The sequence below is a fragment of the Periplaneta americana genome, chromosome 13 (assembly GCF_040183065.1).
Source record: "Periplaneta americana isolate PAMFEO1 chromosome 13, P.americana_PAMFEO1_priV1, whole genome shotgun sequence".
NCBI lineage: Eukaryota > Metazoa > Arthropoda > Insecta > Blattodea > Blattidae > Periplaneta > Periplaneta americana.
The window spans coordinates 106,790,587-106,808,911 of NC_091129.1; the positions used below are offsets into that span (position 1 = coordinate 106,790,587).

At 34.8% G+C, this 18,325-nt stretch overlaps 1 protein-coding gene across 1 annotated transcript in view; it reads right to left on the reverse strand.

Moving 5' to 3' along the window:
• Positions 1-18,325, reverse strand: part of LOC138712207 (tyrosine-protein phosphatase non-receptor type 13-like) — a 1,532,948-nt gene that overhangs the window by 53,120 nt on the left and 1,461,503 nt on the right. The window contains exon 5 of the mRNA XM_069843726.1: positions 3,086-3,160. Coding sequence (XP_069699827.1) covers positions 3,099-3,160 — 62 coding nt within the window. The 3' untranslated portion in view covers positions 3,086-3,098. The remainder of the gene's footprint in view (positions 1-3,085; positions 3,161-18,325) is intronic.

Consider the following 18,325-nt stretch of genomic DNA (forward strand, 5'->3'; position numbering starts at 1 on the left):
GTTGTTGATTTCTTACAAAACCAGGGGGCATTTGTTGCTGTTCGCAGGAACTTGTTCTGGAGAACTTGTAGGCGGATAAGCGAACTTTCTGACCGTGGGACAATTCAGGACCAAAGATATAAAAAATTGACAAACTTTGAAATAGTTCCGTTAGTTCTCAATAAGTGACACTATTATTGGGACGGGTAAAAAAAGTGTTGGAGAAAATGGTAATGTAGATTAAGTACACATTATTTTTATAATTGACAGTATCAGCAGTTTTCCGCTAAACCTAATGCTTTCCACAATTATTAGAGAAGGATGAAATTTTGAATTCTATTATGCTAGTATATTTATGTGCTATTGGTGTCACTGACTGTTATCTTCTCCATCTATTCATAGAAGTAATAACTATAGAAGCTACACTTACACGAAGAAATGATCGATTACTATCGATTAGTAGGATTCAGGTAAGTTTCAACTCCAATATACACTTGCTTTAAAAATGTCTGATCTACGATTTTATGATCATGTAAGCGAACTTTCTAACAACGGGATAAGTCAGAACCAAGGATATAAAAAAATTGACAAACTTTGAAACAGTCTCGCTAGTTCTCAATAGGTGGCAGTGTTATTGAGGCGGAGATTAAGCATAAATTATTCTCATAATTGACAGTATCAGCGGTTTCCAGCTAAACCCAATTAGTAGAGGTGGATGAAATATTGAATTCTGTAATGCGGGTATATTTATATACTATTGGCAACACTGACTAATATCTTTACTATCTATTCATAAAAACAGTAAATAAAGAAGCCATACTTACACCAACAAATTATCGATCACCATCGATTAGTAGGGTCAAGTATATTTGAACATCAGTGCACATTTCAAATTTAAAAGAAATCGAAAATGTTTGTCTGTTTCGTTGTAAATTTCTGAATTGTATGTATAACAGCCCTGTAGCATTCATAAAAACGAAGCATACAGCACAGACAAGTTTAACTCTAGTAAAGAAAGTTGAAGTGTTTTCTTCTATCGGTTGCTTTTAGTGTGGATATGTATAAAACATGACAACAGTTAAGATAAGGTACACTGTACATCCATTACTCATTACTGCTTACGAATGTATACAATAATTTCTTTTATTTATATTAATTTTAGAATAAATAATTTACTGAATAATTCGAATTTTAGATATTTTAATTTTTTTTTTCAAATTCCTCTGGTGTTCGAAAAATTAAAAAAAAAAAAAAAAAAAAAAACACTGTAATACAACTTTCAGATCTTATCTGAGAAATGTAGGGCTATGATAAAATTGATTTGTTATACCAATTTATCAACAAAGAATATTTATGGACTTTTGCACTTAATTAGGATTTATAATGATACTATCTGTCATGAAAGCTGTGTGAATGACGTTGCCTTACACTGAATGCCTAGTGATATAGCTCAAAGAGAGAAACAAATAATCCGTTAAATGTTGCTTCAGTGCACCACTATAATTTAAGGCCTACTAACTTCAAAAATACATTAATCAGAATAACGTATTTATGTGTTTGATTTCTCGGAACCCAATATAAGAATGTACATCTCTAAGTCGAGATATTTATGAATAACTCTTTATTAATACAGTAAACAACATCTGACGAAGTGTATCCGAAGCATTACTGGAAGATTTTTTTCGAATAAATGAACACGCACATGATCCATTGTGCATCAGGCGATGTTTTTATAATTGCCGACGTGGCTTCAAAATTAGATTATTCTGCTCTCATGCACTAATTGAGTACCATCAAATCTACAACATCAAATTATAAACTGTACAACATGTTTAATAAAAGTTTTGTTGCACTCTATCCCAAAAGTTTATCACTGAATATTTTCTCAACTTCAGGAATCTGCTGTATGACTTCCGTCAAAGGTCTCTCAAGCTTCTGGGCTGCTACTGTCCATATTGATAGAGTAATGGAAGTAGTTTCAAGCAAGCAACTAAAACGATTAGACAGACGAATTTATTAATATAAACTATTTTTAACAATCTTATTTTAAACTCTTACCTATAACATTTTCTTTTTAACGAAATTTCTTCCCGTGCTGAAGCAGGTACACATTAAATGAGAAAGATCTCATCCATCGAAATAGAGTTAGGAAATGAATCGAGGGTGGAGATAGCATTCCCTCGCTGAACCGCTATTCCAATGTGTTGACGAAGGAAATTGATACATCTAGGATCGCCGGTACAGGACAGTAGGCGCGTACCAATTTGGGTCAGTAGATCTTTAGCGTCTCTACACCATGGACGAAAGATCTCAACTGCATTCCTAGGCATTCTGCTATTAATAACATCATTAGTAGATCTTCAACCTCCTGTGACATTCCAACTCTTTTTGAACCATCTGGTATTAGTCGGTCGGATGGTAAACGACCTGACGGCTTGACATTAATTCCTTGGTCCAAAGGTAAATCACTCATCTGGGATTTTACATGTGTAGATACATTAGTCCTTTCTCATTTAAAATCTTCTGTCAATTGTGCTGGATCTGCTGCTGAATCCGCTTATCATGCTAAACGACGTAAATATGAACATTTAACATCAAATTACACCTATAATATTATTATGATGTACCGAATTACATATGATATTTCTGTGCAGGAATTCTGCGTTACCATATGGTGAAAGATGGATAGAACAGAGAAAAATTCTCTCCGGCACCGTGACTAGAACCCGGAAGCCCAGAAAAGCAATACATGTTAATTCCGAACGACAATAAAATTAAAAATGTACTTAATGCAGGCGAACTGTAATATGGCAAAATAAATACACCTACATGCAATTTTTCAATAAAATTAATATTGTATCCCACATTTAATTTATTCACTAAGTAATAATAAAGTTGTATTTGAAGATAAAATAGATTTACGGGAATGATATTTATTTGTAGGAAGTGCAGCGAAGCGCGTGGGTGTGACTAGTAGCTAATGAAAGAACAAGAAGAAATAAAAATAAAAAATAATAGTATTGTATGATAAAGAACAATGTCGCTTTCAAGCACATACACCAACGAAACAGCCTTCACTATTGAACAATAGAATGGCATTACTTACGTTGGTGCAAGATTCACGACAGACTCATTGAGGGCATCTTGATTTTTAAGAAGAGATAACGTATAGCTCGTTTACCTGCAACAAAGAAAAACATTTTTGAATGCTTTGAAGTAGGTGTTAAGTTGGACATCAGCTTAAATAGAACACAAACTGTTTACTCATAGAGTGTCGCAACAATTTGGCCACCAGGAAGACTCCAGGAGCGACATGTGAATCACACCGCGCTAAAATTAACTAGGAGTCTTAAGTTATGTCCAGTCTCAACTGGGACATTGCTCACATATGACGTAGGTGTCAGGAACAAGACCATGCTCTTCATAATGCAACCTAACACTTTAGCAAATACAAAACACGGGAATTTTACTTGAAGCAAGTAAAGAGATAGGTTTGGAAGTAAATCTCGAAAAGACAAATTAGTCCCTTTGGGTGCTATTCATAGATATTTCGCTAGCCCGCGCTACGAGCGTGGTAAACTATTCCTGGATATCGACTGATTACTTGTACAGGATTCATATCGTATCATACCGCTAACACTGGTTTATGAATACGAAAAACGTTAGTTCGCTGATCATCCACCGGAAGCCCGCGCTAAGAATGTCTATGAATACGGCCCTATATGATTATATCTCGTGGCCAGAACATAGTACGAAATGGAAACATAATTGGAAATTTATCGTTTAAAAAGATGGAAAAATTTAAATATCTTGGAGCAACAGTAATATACCCAAATGACATTGGGGAGAGGAAATTAAACGCAGAATAAATACGGGAAATGCCCGTTATTATTCGGTTGAGAAGCCTTTTTCATCCAGTCTGTTCTCAAAAAGCAGAAAGTTAGAATTTATAAAACAATTATATTACCGGTTGTTCTGTGTGGTTGTGAAACTTGGACTCTCACTTTGAGAGAGGAACAGAGGCTAAGGGTATTTGAGAATAAGATGCTTAGAAACATATTTGAGGCTAACAAGCAAACATTCCGGTGAGGGCAGATAAAAAAGTTAATTTTTTTCTTTCACCATGTTAATAATGTCAAAAGAAGTGCTGATATAAATTTTGGCCACTCGACCGCAATTACGAGGGCCGTAAAGAAATAAGTTCGCCAGAGGCTGTTAACAGAAAGAAAACACAATTTCATTGGAAAAATTTATTGAAACAGACACAGTATTTGTTGAGCTATTTTTCAACATGTTCCCCACCGGAATTAAGACATTTGTCATATCATGGGATCGACAGAGAGGTGCAGACGGCTGTCAAACGCTGGTTCCGATCCCAGGCGGCTGACTTCTACGATCCCAGGATAAAAAAAAATTGATCCCATGGTAAGACAAAGGTCTCAATTCCTGTGGGAGATAGGTTGACAAATAGCGCAACAATTGCTGTATCTGTTTCAATAAATCTTTCCATGCAATTGTGCTAATTTTCTGTAAATGACCCTACGGAAAATCACTTCCTGCGCGGCCTCGTAATTGCGGTCGAGTGGCCAAAATTTGTATAAGCACTTCTTTTAGCATTATTAACCTGTTGGAAGAAAAAAACTAACTTTTTCTATATGCCCCCATCAGAATGCTTGTAAGAGGGATGAAGTTACAGAAGAATAGAGAAAGTTACACAACGCAGAACTGCACGTATTGTATTCTTCACTTGACATAATTAGGAACATTAAATCCAAATGTTTGAGATGGGCAGGGCATGTAGCAATATGTGCGAATTCAGAAATGCATATAGAGTGTTAGCTGGGAAGCCGGAGGTAAAAAGATCTTTTGGGAGACAGAGACGTAGATAGAAGGATAATATTAAAATGGATTTAAGGGAAGTGGGATATTTTGGTAGGGAGTGGATTAATCTTGCTCAGGATAGGGTCCGATGACGGGCTTGTGTGAGGGCGGCAATGAACCTCCGGGTTCTCTAAAAGCCATTTGTACGAGTAAAGAAGTTGCAACAACACAAGAGTAGAAGGACAGTACAGCCTATGAAGTAGTGTCAATGTCTTCTGCAGAATGTGAAAGACGGTTCAGTATAATGAACAATACACTGACGAAACTAAGGAACAGGTTGTATATTCAGACCTATCATCTCTGTTGTTTATATCAATAAATGCACCTACTTTAGAAGACTTTCCAGCAAAACAGTTTGCAACTAATTCGATAAAAGAGAGCTATCACTAGGGTGACCAGAAACACATCGATAGAAAAGAGGACACAAAGCTTACAAAAGGAGGACATTGTTCGAAAAAAGAGGACAGAAAATATGTACCTACATTTAGGCTTAAGCCTATATTATATTATAAATTACGTCAACATCTATTTTCTTACAAAATATTTACAATATAGATTTAGGCTTATATCATGCTTGAAAGTATGTTAATATTACAAAATAATTATGATAAAACTTAATAATAATGCTTTTAACTACATATGAAAATCAATGGTACTATAATTATTGAAGAGGACAGAAAATATTTACCCTATTTAGATTTAGGCTTAGGCCTATATTATACGAGGCGCATCCAGAAAGTAAGTTTCCCTATTTTTTTTAAAAAAAGAACACACACTTTCAGGAATACATTTATTGGCAACAGGTACAGCAATGTTTCAGTTATTTTTCAACATAGCCACCATCAGAATTGAGACACTTGTCGTATCGTGGGATCAACTTTTGTATCCCTCTGTCGTAGAACTCTGCCGCCTGGAACCAGCGTGTGACAGACGTTTTCAGCTCTTCATCGTTGCCAAAACGCTCACCGGAGGACAGGAATTTCTTAGAGAGAGAGAGAGGGGGGGAGAGGGAGAGAAGGGAGAGATAGGGGGAGAGAGAGGGGAGAGAGAGAGGGAGTGGGAGAGAGAGGGAGGAGGAGAGAGAGGGAGGGGATAGAGGGAGGGAGAGGGGGAGAGGGGGAGGGAGGGAGAGAGGGAGAGGGAGAGAGGGAGGGAGAGAGAGAGAATTTCAATTGGCCCAATGCTTTGTGCATTAAAACTTTATCACTGACCGAACCTCTCAGGCGGCGGGAGAAGGAATTAGAGCTTCCATTTCGGACCACTGCTGCCACGCTACTGGCACCAGGGGGGACCTTTCCGGCTGGCATATGATTGATACGTCATAGATCTGTTACGCATGCGCAATTGACACGGCTAATTACGTTTACTTTCAAGGGGAAAAATCGGGAAACTTAATTTCTGGATGCGCCTCGTACTTAAAATTATGTCAATATCTGTTTTATTACAGTATACTTATGATAAAACTTAATAATATAAAATGATTTTACGGTTAACTACATATGAAAGCCAAGGGAACTATAGGCCTAATTATTATCAAAATACTTAAAAAGACTGAACAAAATGTGAATTTAATATTACTTTGTATGCAAAGAGAGTTATGATCGTTGGCAGAGAGTATATTCTGTCAATGTTGCTGCCACCTACAGGAAAATTACTCGAAAAAGGCGGCAAATCACATATTTTCAAAATATCAGACATACAAGTTACGAAAAGGAGGACATTTCTTTATTTTTCAAAAATCCGCCCGGACCCCGGAGAAAGGCCTAAAAAGGAGGACATGTCCGGACAAAAGAGGACATCTGGTCACCCTAGCCATCACTCTGATACTGATATATCTTATAGACAGGAAAGTTTAAGTGCTCATCTCATGCAACGAAATTATATATTTGAGGTAATGCACTTCGTTAATTGTATCTTTTCTCTTCGATTTATTTTTCATAAATTCATAAATATGTATATCGTAAAAGAATAAATTTATTTATCTGATTAAATTATTAAGTTTAACATAATCTTTTATATTCAGCCGAGAAAATGTTTAATTCTGAAATTCCAGTGCTCGAAATAATTGTATTGATAGAGGAGAAGAGAAACTGGCTACATGATCCCCCCCTCATAAAGCAGCTTGATTTGCACTCTGGACTCACTCGGTATACTACGTAGGCTAAACATTTATTAAATTTGAATACCATACGCGATTATTTGAATATGCGTTTAGCGAAGTAGGCGTTGTTGCACAGGTTTATTTATGTGCGGGGACATCTTTTTATTTTTACTTTAATTTTTATTGTACTTGAGTTTTTGAATGTACTTCATTCCCACCCCTTTTACTAATGAAGTTCAACCGTCCTCCACACAGATCCAAGACCGCATATACAGTCATAGTAGCCATACGGTCATAGTAAACAGTACGTTCCAAAAATATGTCCACGTTTTCCAGTGACGAAAGGGCTTTCAATATTGAATCATTTCGCATAGGTACTGTCGTCCATTTGCCTACGTCGCATCCCGGTTTCCCCACCTACTTCTATTCGCCTACCTGTAAAGGCTAGTGCCTGGGCTGTCTTAGCTCTTTTCTAAGAACAAAATAATTTTTGTTAGGAATTGGAAGTCTACGTAATATTATACCCATACAACTGCTTAAAATAACTTAAATGAAAGGGCCTAGTTAAGTAATTAACTGTCACGTGATCCCCCCCCCCCTTTCTACGACCCTCCGACATAACCACTTGGACGGACAGTAGATAGTATTCTGAGTAATTTTATCTTTTCGGATCGTACAGAAGTGAAGATTGAATTTACAATACGTAAGGTACTCTTTTACAGAGTAGGTACAGAATTATTTCAACATGAGTTACTGGCACGAAGGACGAAACTGGTAATTGGAATTAGGTAAAATAGTCTATAGTACGATAATATGCACTTAATTCTCTATAGACTATAGACTACAGTGTACGCTAATGTGCTGTAGATTGTGCTGTATAATATACTCTGCATGATTAATACGTCCAAATGGACAGCTCAGTTCGTGAGTAAAAACACTTATTCTTAATACTGTACTGTATTTTGATTAAATAAAAATCCAATGAAAATTATCAAACTCAAAAGCGTAATATTTCCCAGTTTACATAAATGGATGAACTACTTTTCTTCCCTCCTATACCTAGTAAAGTGATCTGTTTCTATATTACGCCAGTATCATCGAACTCCAGTTGTGGAAGGAGGTAGCAAACTGTGTTTTCTGTTCTCAACAAAGTACAGCCAGGTTAATATTAGAAATGTTAGTAAAAATAAAATGATGTCCCTTTATATGTTATTACACGCATTTAGTTACATATCCATTACTATGTTGGTGAAGAAGTTATGAACATTAAGATGGGAAATCACAAGAAGGAAAGTTCTCGTCGTTCCTGGTAGGGGTGTTTGACGTTATTTCTGCACGCTGTTCCTACCACCAAGTCGACGGATTGAGTTGAGATTTATGTTTTCGCTTTTCCACGTAACACGTCAAGAATGCTGAAGTGTTTTCTTGACTTGTGATGAATTGCACCAGTTATTAATTCAATTACACATCGTACACCGCGTTGCAGAGTTTGGAGAAGTTTGAACACGCTCTCAGGTGTACTGCTCGGTTCCATCTAATTACTTGTTCTCAGTTTCTAAGAAATAAAAGTTCTATGTATAGGATTTGGAATGTCCCGATCTTATGCTTCTTAATATTACATTACTGAGTCAATACTTCTCTAGAGTTTTCGACTGATACTTGAAGACGATAATAAAAGAGAGGCAAACTTTATAATGTGCTATTTAACGACGATGTATCAAACGCTCGATTATCTGGCGTCCATGGAATTTTTTATTTTTTATTTTTGTAGGTTATTTTACGACGCTTTATCAACAGCTTAGGTTATGTAGGGTGCTATTCATAGACATTTCGCAGCACGCGCTACGAGCGTACTAAGCTAGCCCCGGCTATCCACTGGTTACTAGTACAGAATTCAAATCATATCCTGTCGCTAACGCTGGTTTATGAATACGAAAAACGCTGATAATCCACCGAAAGCCCGCGCTAAAAATGTCTATGAATACGGCCCTTAGCGTCTGAATGAGATGAAGGTGATAATGCCGGTGAAATGAGTCCGGGGTCCAACACCGAAAGTTACCCAGCATTTGCTCATATTGAGGGAAAACTCCGGAAAAAACCTCAACCAGGTAACTTGCCCCCATCGGGAATCGAACCCGGGCCACCTGGTTTCGCGGCTAGACACGCTAACCGTTACTCCATAGATGTGGACTCCATGGAATTACTGACGGTAAAGTGAGTCCGAAAATTCGCTATTGGATTACTGCCATTTGCCTTAAAGGAAAACATCCATAAAATATACAGAGTGTCTCAGAAGTAACGTAAAATACTTCAAGATAATGTAGTTTGGGTTAAGGGGTTAGGTATAGCTTATAGCAATAAAATTTTGGAAATATTCAACATTTTTTTTCTTCATTACTGTATCTTGTACAATAACGAAAATTAGTAAGCTTACGTGTAAAACACTGTCCTTCTGCTATATGAAAAAAATACTTTTACGATTTTAAAAAAGTATTCTTTTTTTTTTCAAAATTCAAAATGGTGGCAGTTCACTGTGCAGTGATGAAGCTTTTCCTTCGTAACTCAAAAACTATCCAACAGTATGTAATTAAATTTTTTATATGTATTTATGCATGTCATATGTACAATATGATGCAAAATCACTTCTCTACCTTTGATAGATTGTCTGATAAAAATAAATTCTTAAAAAAAAAGGCCAAATATCAGTATTTTCCTCTAATACAAAATAAAAAAATTATTATTTATTAAGGAATGTAGTTGAAAGAGCATGATATTGTAAACATGAGTTTCAGCAATAAAATAAAAGAGAGAGAACATGAAAAAGTTAAACATTTTATGAGTTATGAAGGAAACGCTTCATCACTGTACAGTGAACTTTGAATTTTGAAAAATATATATAATTTTGTTTTAATAGTGAAAATATTTCTTTCATGTAGCAGGAGGACAGTGTTTTATACATACCCATTTTTATTATTGTGGAGGAACAAAATGTTGAATATTACCAAAAAGGTTACTGCTGTAAGCTGTATCTAACCCCCTTAATTTATTTGGACTTAACCTGATATACTTATGTCCGAAATTTAACGGTTAGGAAGTTATTGATGGGTGAACTTTTAATGAACAGAGGCATTATAGACGCATGTATTAAAACATTTTTTTCTTGAAAATTTACTGCTTTTCCATCTCTTTCAACCATACTCTTTCCTTAAAACAATACTCGTATATAATAAAAGAACTGCACTGAAGTTTTAAGTGACAAGGGATTAATGGTGAGTTGTTTGCAAAGTGACTCGCTGATTGTTTTGGCAGAGCACGACAAGTAAAGTACAGTAACTTACTTTGGATTCTGCTTGTTATTTAAACAAACACATCTTAAAACTTTTAAATAACATTTCAATTTGAGTAGATATCTATTTTTCAAGAACAGTAGAAGTTTATGCGGCAGGAACCTTGCCTTCCCCGAGGATGCCCCCTGCTCCCTCAACTTTAAAACTCGTGAAGCAAATAATGTCAAAAACGTCGAGACTGTAATCAATAAGGTACAGAGACTGATGGCAGCAGACGACCGAGAAAGGCCTCAATTTGTAACTCTGACGTTTCGCGGCCATTGATTTTCTTCCCTTTTTTGTGTTAATTTGAAGCGTTCGATATTCTTTATTGTTACCAGTGTCGTCAGCGTCTGCGTCAAATTGATTGTAATCTCTATTTTGCGGCTTTAATTCACTGTTACTAAAGTGGGTTTCTTTATACAGCGAACTCATCGTTCTTGGTCTAGAATCGAAGATGTAGAAATGTAACAATATAATTTTGAAGTATGTTAGTTTTATATTTTATGTAGAGTATTTTAGAACTACGGCATCACTACAAGTGCTAGGATATTCTTGTAATATGGAAGTTTTGAGACAGACCATTCACTGTCGGCTATGCTTACTTATGTATAGGCCTAAGTGAGATATTTAAACGTTGATGTTGAGAAAACCGTAGTAATTGTAAAGAAAACTTCTTAAGCTGTTACCAATTTTATTAACAAGTTTTATGGTCTATGATAGCAATTTAAATACATTACAGCGACAATAACTTATATATTTAGAGATTGTATTCTGTATCAGGGCGTACAGAGATATGGTTAGTTGTTCCTAGATTATTTATTTATTTATTTATTTATAACTTATATATTTAGAGATCGTATTCTGTATCAGGGCGTACAGAGATATGGTTAGTTGTTCCTAGATTATTTATTTATTTATTTACTTATTTATTTATTTATTTATTTATTTACTTATTTATTTATTTATTTATTTATTTATTTATTTATTTATTTATTTATTTATTTATTTATGTCTATAAAGGGCAAGGCCCCAATTACAACACAGTAGAAATATTTGCTTATAACATAAAGTTGGAGGTAACGTGAAAAAAAAAATAAAACAAATACAAATGCCAGATACAAGTGTAAATACATATACATGTAAATAATATAAGTAAATAAATAAATAAGTAAACAAATAATAAATGAATATCACCTTATACTCTCCACCAATATCCAATTTATTTATTTATTTATTTATTTATTTATTTATTTATTCATTTATTCATTGATTTTTTCATTTATTATTTATTTATTTACGTACTTATTCATTCATTCATTCATTCATTCATTTCATTTTTTCATTTATTATCTATTTATTTATTTATTTATTTCTATAACAGGGCAAAGTCCCAATTACAACACAGTAAAAATATTTGCTTATAACATAAAGTTGGAGGTAACGTGAAAAAAAAGAAATAAAACAAATACAAATGCCAGATACAAGTGTAAATACATATACATGTATATAATATAAGTAAATAAATAAATAAGTAAACAAATAATAAATGAATATCACCTTACACTCTCCACCAATATCCAATTTATTTATTTATTTATTTATTTATTTATTTATTCATTCATTCATTTTTTGATTTATTACTTATTTATTTATTTATTTATTTATTTATTTATTTATTTATTTATTTATTTATTTATTTATTTATTTATTTATTTATTTATTTATTTATTTATTTATTTATTTATTTATTTATTTATTTATTTATTTATTTATTTATTTATTTATTTATTTATTTATGTCTATAACAGGGCAAAGTCCCAATTACAACACAGTAAAAATATTTGCTTATAACATAAAGTTGGAGGTAACGTGAAAAAAAAGAAATAAAACAAATACAAATGTCAGATACAAGTGTAAATACATATACGTGTATATAATATAAGTAAATAAATAAATAAGTAAACAAATAATAAATGAATATCACCTTACACTCTCCACCAATATCCAATTTATTTATTTATTTATTTATTTATTTATTTATTTATTCATTTATTTATTCATTCATTCATTCATTCAATTTTTCATTTATTATTTATTTATTTATTTATTTATTTATTTATTTATTTATTTATTTATTTATTTATGTCTATAACAGGGCAAAGCCCCAATTATAACACAGTAGAAATATTTGTTTATAACATAAAGTCGGAGGTAACGTGAAAAAAAATGAAACAAATACAATTGCAGAGACAAGTGTAAATACATATATATATAATATAAGTAAATAAATAAATAACTAAACAAATAATAATTGAATATCACCTTACACTCTCCACCAATATCCATAATATTTGCTTTGTTTGTCAAAAATACTGAGACCTTAGACGTGAACGTTGTGACATGATGCCTTACCAGCATACGGGGGCTTGGATTCTCGTCACTGCAGACCACGTTGTACTGTTTTCTGCTTTCTTTATACTCAAACGCATTCTACTAAATCGACGGAGCAGTGTATTTGAAAATACTTATGAACTCATTTAACGTTTCAGGTTAACTTTTCAACTATTATTTCAAATGGTACCTACTAGAAGACATAGCTCCATACCTTCAGCATGAGTTAATAATCCTGACCTCCTATTATATTTACAAATCATCCTACTGGATGGTTTATTCATAAGTACTGTCATGTGGGCTATGCTCTATTAGAGGAGGAATGCAAAACTAGGGAAGAGAGGGGTGGAAGCATGGGGAAAGAGTTTGTTCCCCGTCCACAAGACCGGAGCCTTCAATGGCGTTTCTGTGAAGTTTGGCAAGCACACTGAATAAATATCTCTTCTCCCCTTATCCTACAATGACGCGAGGTTGAAGGGAAGGGATGAGTTAAGTATTCCGGCTTGTGACGTCTGCTTCAATTGTAGTACAGTTTTGCATTCCTGTACTCCTGTACTAGAGTAAACATTTTACACAGATTCCTCGGCCTTATAGGCTTTGACGGTAACAACTTTTCTCAGGTTTACTATGCTGCCATATAGTTGTTACATAATGAGTCACGTCGTAACTCCCATTTGAATTGCATTAGCGACTGTACTGCCATCTCGTGTTCGTTTACGGCGGACGGGTGGCGATACTGGCGGTTTTTCTCTTCAAAGTGCTACCGATTTTAACATATGGATGAGCAATCTGTTATATATGTGATCTGGGATTTTACTAAGGTAGTAAAATTATTATGAAACATGAAAATGAACTTCGGTAGAAATATAAATTTATTACAGTAAGCTACAAGAGATTTTTTACTATACTTTTATGAAACAGATCTCTCCTGTTTGATTACCCCATTTTCGAGTTCTCCTACCAATACAATCACATATTTTATTTCATGCTCTGGGCAATTTGGCAAACTCCCGGGTTTCATGTTACACAAAAAAATTCTGTTCACGAGAATTAAAAAAAATTATGTCATACAATCATAATTTTCTATAAATATGTGCTGACTCACTGTAATTTATGCCGCAGACTAGTAACATAAGTTGTTTTCAATGTAATAATTTCATTGTTTTGTAGAATTTTATTGTAACCCTAACATTCCGCTGGAGATTCAATAGAAAATAATACCAAAAATGATAGTCAAATCAAAAGCATACTGATGCATAGGGACGTATTCAAATGAATTTAAACCTAAACTGTTCATGATGACGACGGTGATGGTGGGGAAAAAACTGAATGTAACACACAAATATAAATAGGTCGAGTATGCTTTAGGTAACCACTGAATTATGGAATAAGTACTCAGTTATGAAAGATGCAATGCTATAAGAACGCTGTAATTACGTCCACGTTTTGAATTATTTGTATAAAAGGGAAGTTACAAAACGAATACAGTGAATTCTAAACTTCGGAGAGTATAATAAAAGGGGATATAAAAGCGAAGGAAATCTTTTCATATTCGGTGAGCTGTCACAGGAAATAATAAATGAATAACTATTCGTCAATGCCGAGCTGATAACAGTGCATCAGAGTTATTTCATCTTTTGAGCAGCAGTCCCTAGGGCATAACAAGCAATGGTTACTAATTACAGACAAGTCTCAACAGATTCTCAAGTTCCAGGATTTGATTACTTATAAAGTAACTTTATACAATAGCTTCCTGAAAATAATAGAACCGCACACGAAAGGTGGATTGTGAAAGAATGTCCCAAGGAGTCAGTGTTAATTAAGATTCTACTACTATTTATTAGAATTTATGCAATGCCAGCAAAGGAAATATTAAAAGCAATCTGTATGGTCCATTTAGAATCGTCTTCTTATTCGCAGGTACTATGGAGACGATAGAGAATAAGGTATAAAAGGCTCACTTTGATTAAAGTCACCGGTTTTTCAATTCTTTTGCAAGAGCAAACTAAACGTAATAGCTGCACTGAAGGACTGGGAAATTTGGACAATAATATTCTTACTACATTGAGAATTAAGAGCCAGCACTAGAGGTTTACAAGCCACAGAACTGTTTGGTTATGCTGATCAGAACAGCGTTGGAGAGAACATAAAAAATAAGCGCCACGAAGTTCCGTAAATTATTTCTTGACGTAAAATGTTTTATATTTCCATACACTTATGAGGGCGGGGCGCTCTAGCGTTGCCTACATTTGTTCACAGTGTTCCGCACCTACTTCTACTAGAGCAGTCAGCGATACACCGTTTGAAAAGTAAAGAATATGTGTACACTTTTAAAAGGGACCATAGAAAAATCTTGAAAATTGCCAAATTCGCGGCCAAGTCAAACTTATATATACACGTTGTTTCCGAGCTGGTGTTACAATCTTTCAGGGATGATGGCGAAGGACACATGTTTCAACTTGAGATAAGGAATCCTGGTTCGAAAATGACTGAGTCGAAAGTTATAAGCACAAATAGTTGTGTGGAAATGGAATTGTAATTTGGCACCACGTGCCCTCCTTCCCTTAACCTTTGGAACAGTCGTGAAAACATGGTATGGGCAGAATGCCTCCTACGTGGGTACTTGCACCGATACAATTTTGAGCCTGTCCACTATTCCCATTGGCTCATCCGTATTCGAAAATCAGGTCTGCTTATTAAGCTCTCGTGTACTCGTCCATTTCACTAGGACTGATCGACTGGACATTGCAACTTGTACACATACACTGCTGTCTACAGACGTGCATATCAGGACCGACCATATCCATTACACATTACGCTATCTGCATTGCTTTAGTGTAATTTCCTGTCCCTACCCCTCATACGGCGCACTGAATGGAATACTGTAAGTAGACAACGTCAACAATGTCAGATGAATACAGTATGTGTAAGATATACAGATAAATACACATAAATAAGGTGTACAGCGGAATAAAATTATTTCATTTCCACACAACTATTTTTGCTTGCAACTTTCGACATGGTCATTTCTGGACCAGGGTTCCTTATCTCAAATTGATACATGTGCCCTTCGCCATCATCCCTGAAAGTTTGTAACACCACCTCGGAAACACCCTGTATATGGTTTTCACACTCTCACAATTTAAAACATTATTTAATGTTTCGTGAACCACTCAACGTAAGTTAACGAAAAAATTGTACTCTTTATAAAGCTCTAACGATGCCTAACAACATGCAAAAATAAAATTTGTTAAGAAATAAAACACCTAATTTTCAGAAAAGTATTTCGTAAAATTTTATCTTGCAGTTTCACGAAGCACAAAATTAATAAAACTACCGAAAACAGAAGAAGAAAACAAAGGAGAGTTCACAGAGGCCAAAAAAATATTCGACAAAACCATCGCCAGCATTCAACTTCTCGGAGCGCAGTTCAGCCGCAGCTTGAACTTCGGCCATTTTTTATTCAATTATTTTTTATTTATAAATTGGAATTAATTACTAATCTCAATTCATAGGAACGTCTGACTAGTAGTAGCATAGTAACAGTAGGCCTATTAATTGTAACAATAGTAGTAATAGTAGCAATAGTAGTAACAATACTAATAGCCATGATGACATATACTGTATTACCTACATCAGATTAGCCATTCCCATGTTATGAAATGACAACATATAAACGAGAACAACCACCAGGTTATTCACTGTCGAAAATGAATTTTTTGGTTACGCCGCTAGATGGAAATTCTGCTGCAATCTATTACTCCATGCAATTCCATCAGGAGTATAACGTGACTTCTTTTGCAGTCGCTGGATGGCAGCATAGTGAAATTTTGATAAAAGTTATTGTCTTGAAAGTGCATTAGGCTAATTAATCTGTTATGTGATCAGGGCTAGCAGTAGCAGCAGCAGCAGCAGCAGCAGCAGCAGTAGTAGTAGTAGTAGTAGTAGTAGTAGTAGTAGTAGTAGTAGTAGTAGTAGTAGTACTTACTTACTTACTGTACTTACTGGCTTTTAAGGAACCCGGAGGTTCATTGCCGCCCTCACATAAGCCCGCCATTGGTCCCTATCCTGAGCAATATTAATCCAGTCTCTACCATCATATTCCACCTCCCTCAAATCCATTTTACTATTATCTTCCCATCTACGTCTCGGCCTCCCCAAAGGTCTTTTTCCCTCTAGCCTCCCAACTAACACTCTATATGCATTTCAGGATTCGCCCATACGTGCTACATTCCCTGCCCATCTCAAACGTCTAGATTTAATGTTCCTAATTATGTCAGGTGAAGAATACAATGCGTGCAGTTCTGCGTTGTGTAACTTTCTCCATTCTCTGTAACTTCATCCCTCTTAGCCCCAAATATTTTCCTAAGTATTAGTAGCAGTAATAATAATAATAATAATAATAATAATAATAATAATAATAATAATGATGATGATGATAATAATAATAATAGCAATAATTAGTAGTAGCAGCAGTAGCAATAATAATAATAATAATAATAATAATAATAATAATAATAATAATAATAATATAAATCTAAGAATAACAAGATTATGATGATGATGATGATGATGATGATGATGATGATGATGATGATGATGAAGGAATAATAGATTTAAGAAATTCACATTAATTTGATTTATCTTAACATCGTTAAAATAACTACACAAAGAAGGTGGTACCTATTTGGTGCTATAAATTTAAAAACATACCTGGAACAACATCACGACGAGAAAAGCATTTCTATTAATAAAGCCAAGATCCGTGTCGTAACGGATTCTGGGTGTGTGGATTTTGTGGCTGAGTGACATCCCCCCAATGGACACTTGCCAACGTGAGTCAAGCAGCCAAAAGAAAGGCTGAGTTCCAATGTTTTCACGTGTCTAACAAAGTAAATGTGTCAGTGAGGAATCGTAAATTTTGCCTCCTGGAGATTACACCCGTTCCAGCATTAGCTTCATTTGCATCCTCGATGCTCATCTTGCTTGCATTTGTGTCGTCACTGTCTCTTTATAGATCCCAGGCAATAAGCATCGTACAACTCGACTTTACACGTCTTGATGGCAGTTGGTAAATGATCCCATTGAGACTTTGTCCAAACCCTTCAACTACTCTAAACAACGTCGTGTTTAGTGTTCGTAGTCTACAAGTGGATACACGTGTCGAGATGCTGATGTCTTTGTCTTCTTAAAGGATGTTGGGAAAAAATCGTATAAAAGAAGAGTGAAACTTTGCTTCTATTCCAAGTGGGTCGTTTTAAAACTTCAAATTCAACTACTTTATCATTTTTTTTTCCATGAATACATTAGCGTACAAAACAGCAGACAGTTCTTGAAGCATATATGAAGCCATCAGTACGAGTAAAACAAGTTTTCAAATATCGAAAAAGAATGGTTGGTTGCTTTCAGTGGCGGTTTCTGTCTGGTTGTAGGTTTGAGTACGAGTAAAACAAATTTTTCAAATATCGAGGAAGAATGGTTGATTGGTTTCAGTGGCAGTTCCTGGTTGTAGGTTTTAGTGCAAGAAAAACAAGATTTTCAACTATCTAGAAAGAATGGTTGGTTTCAGTGGCGGTTTCTGATATGGTTGTAGGTTTTAGTACGAGTAAAACAAGTTTTTCAAATATCGAGGAAGAAGAAAGGT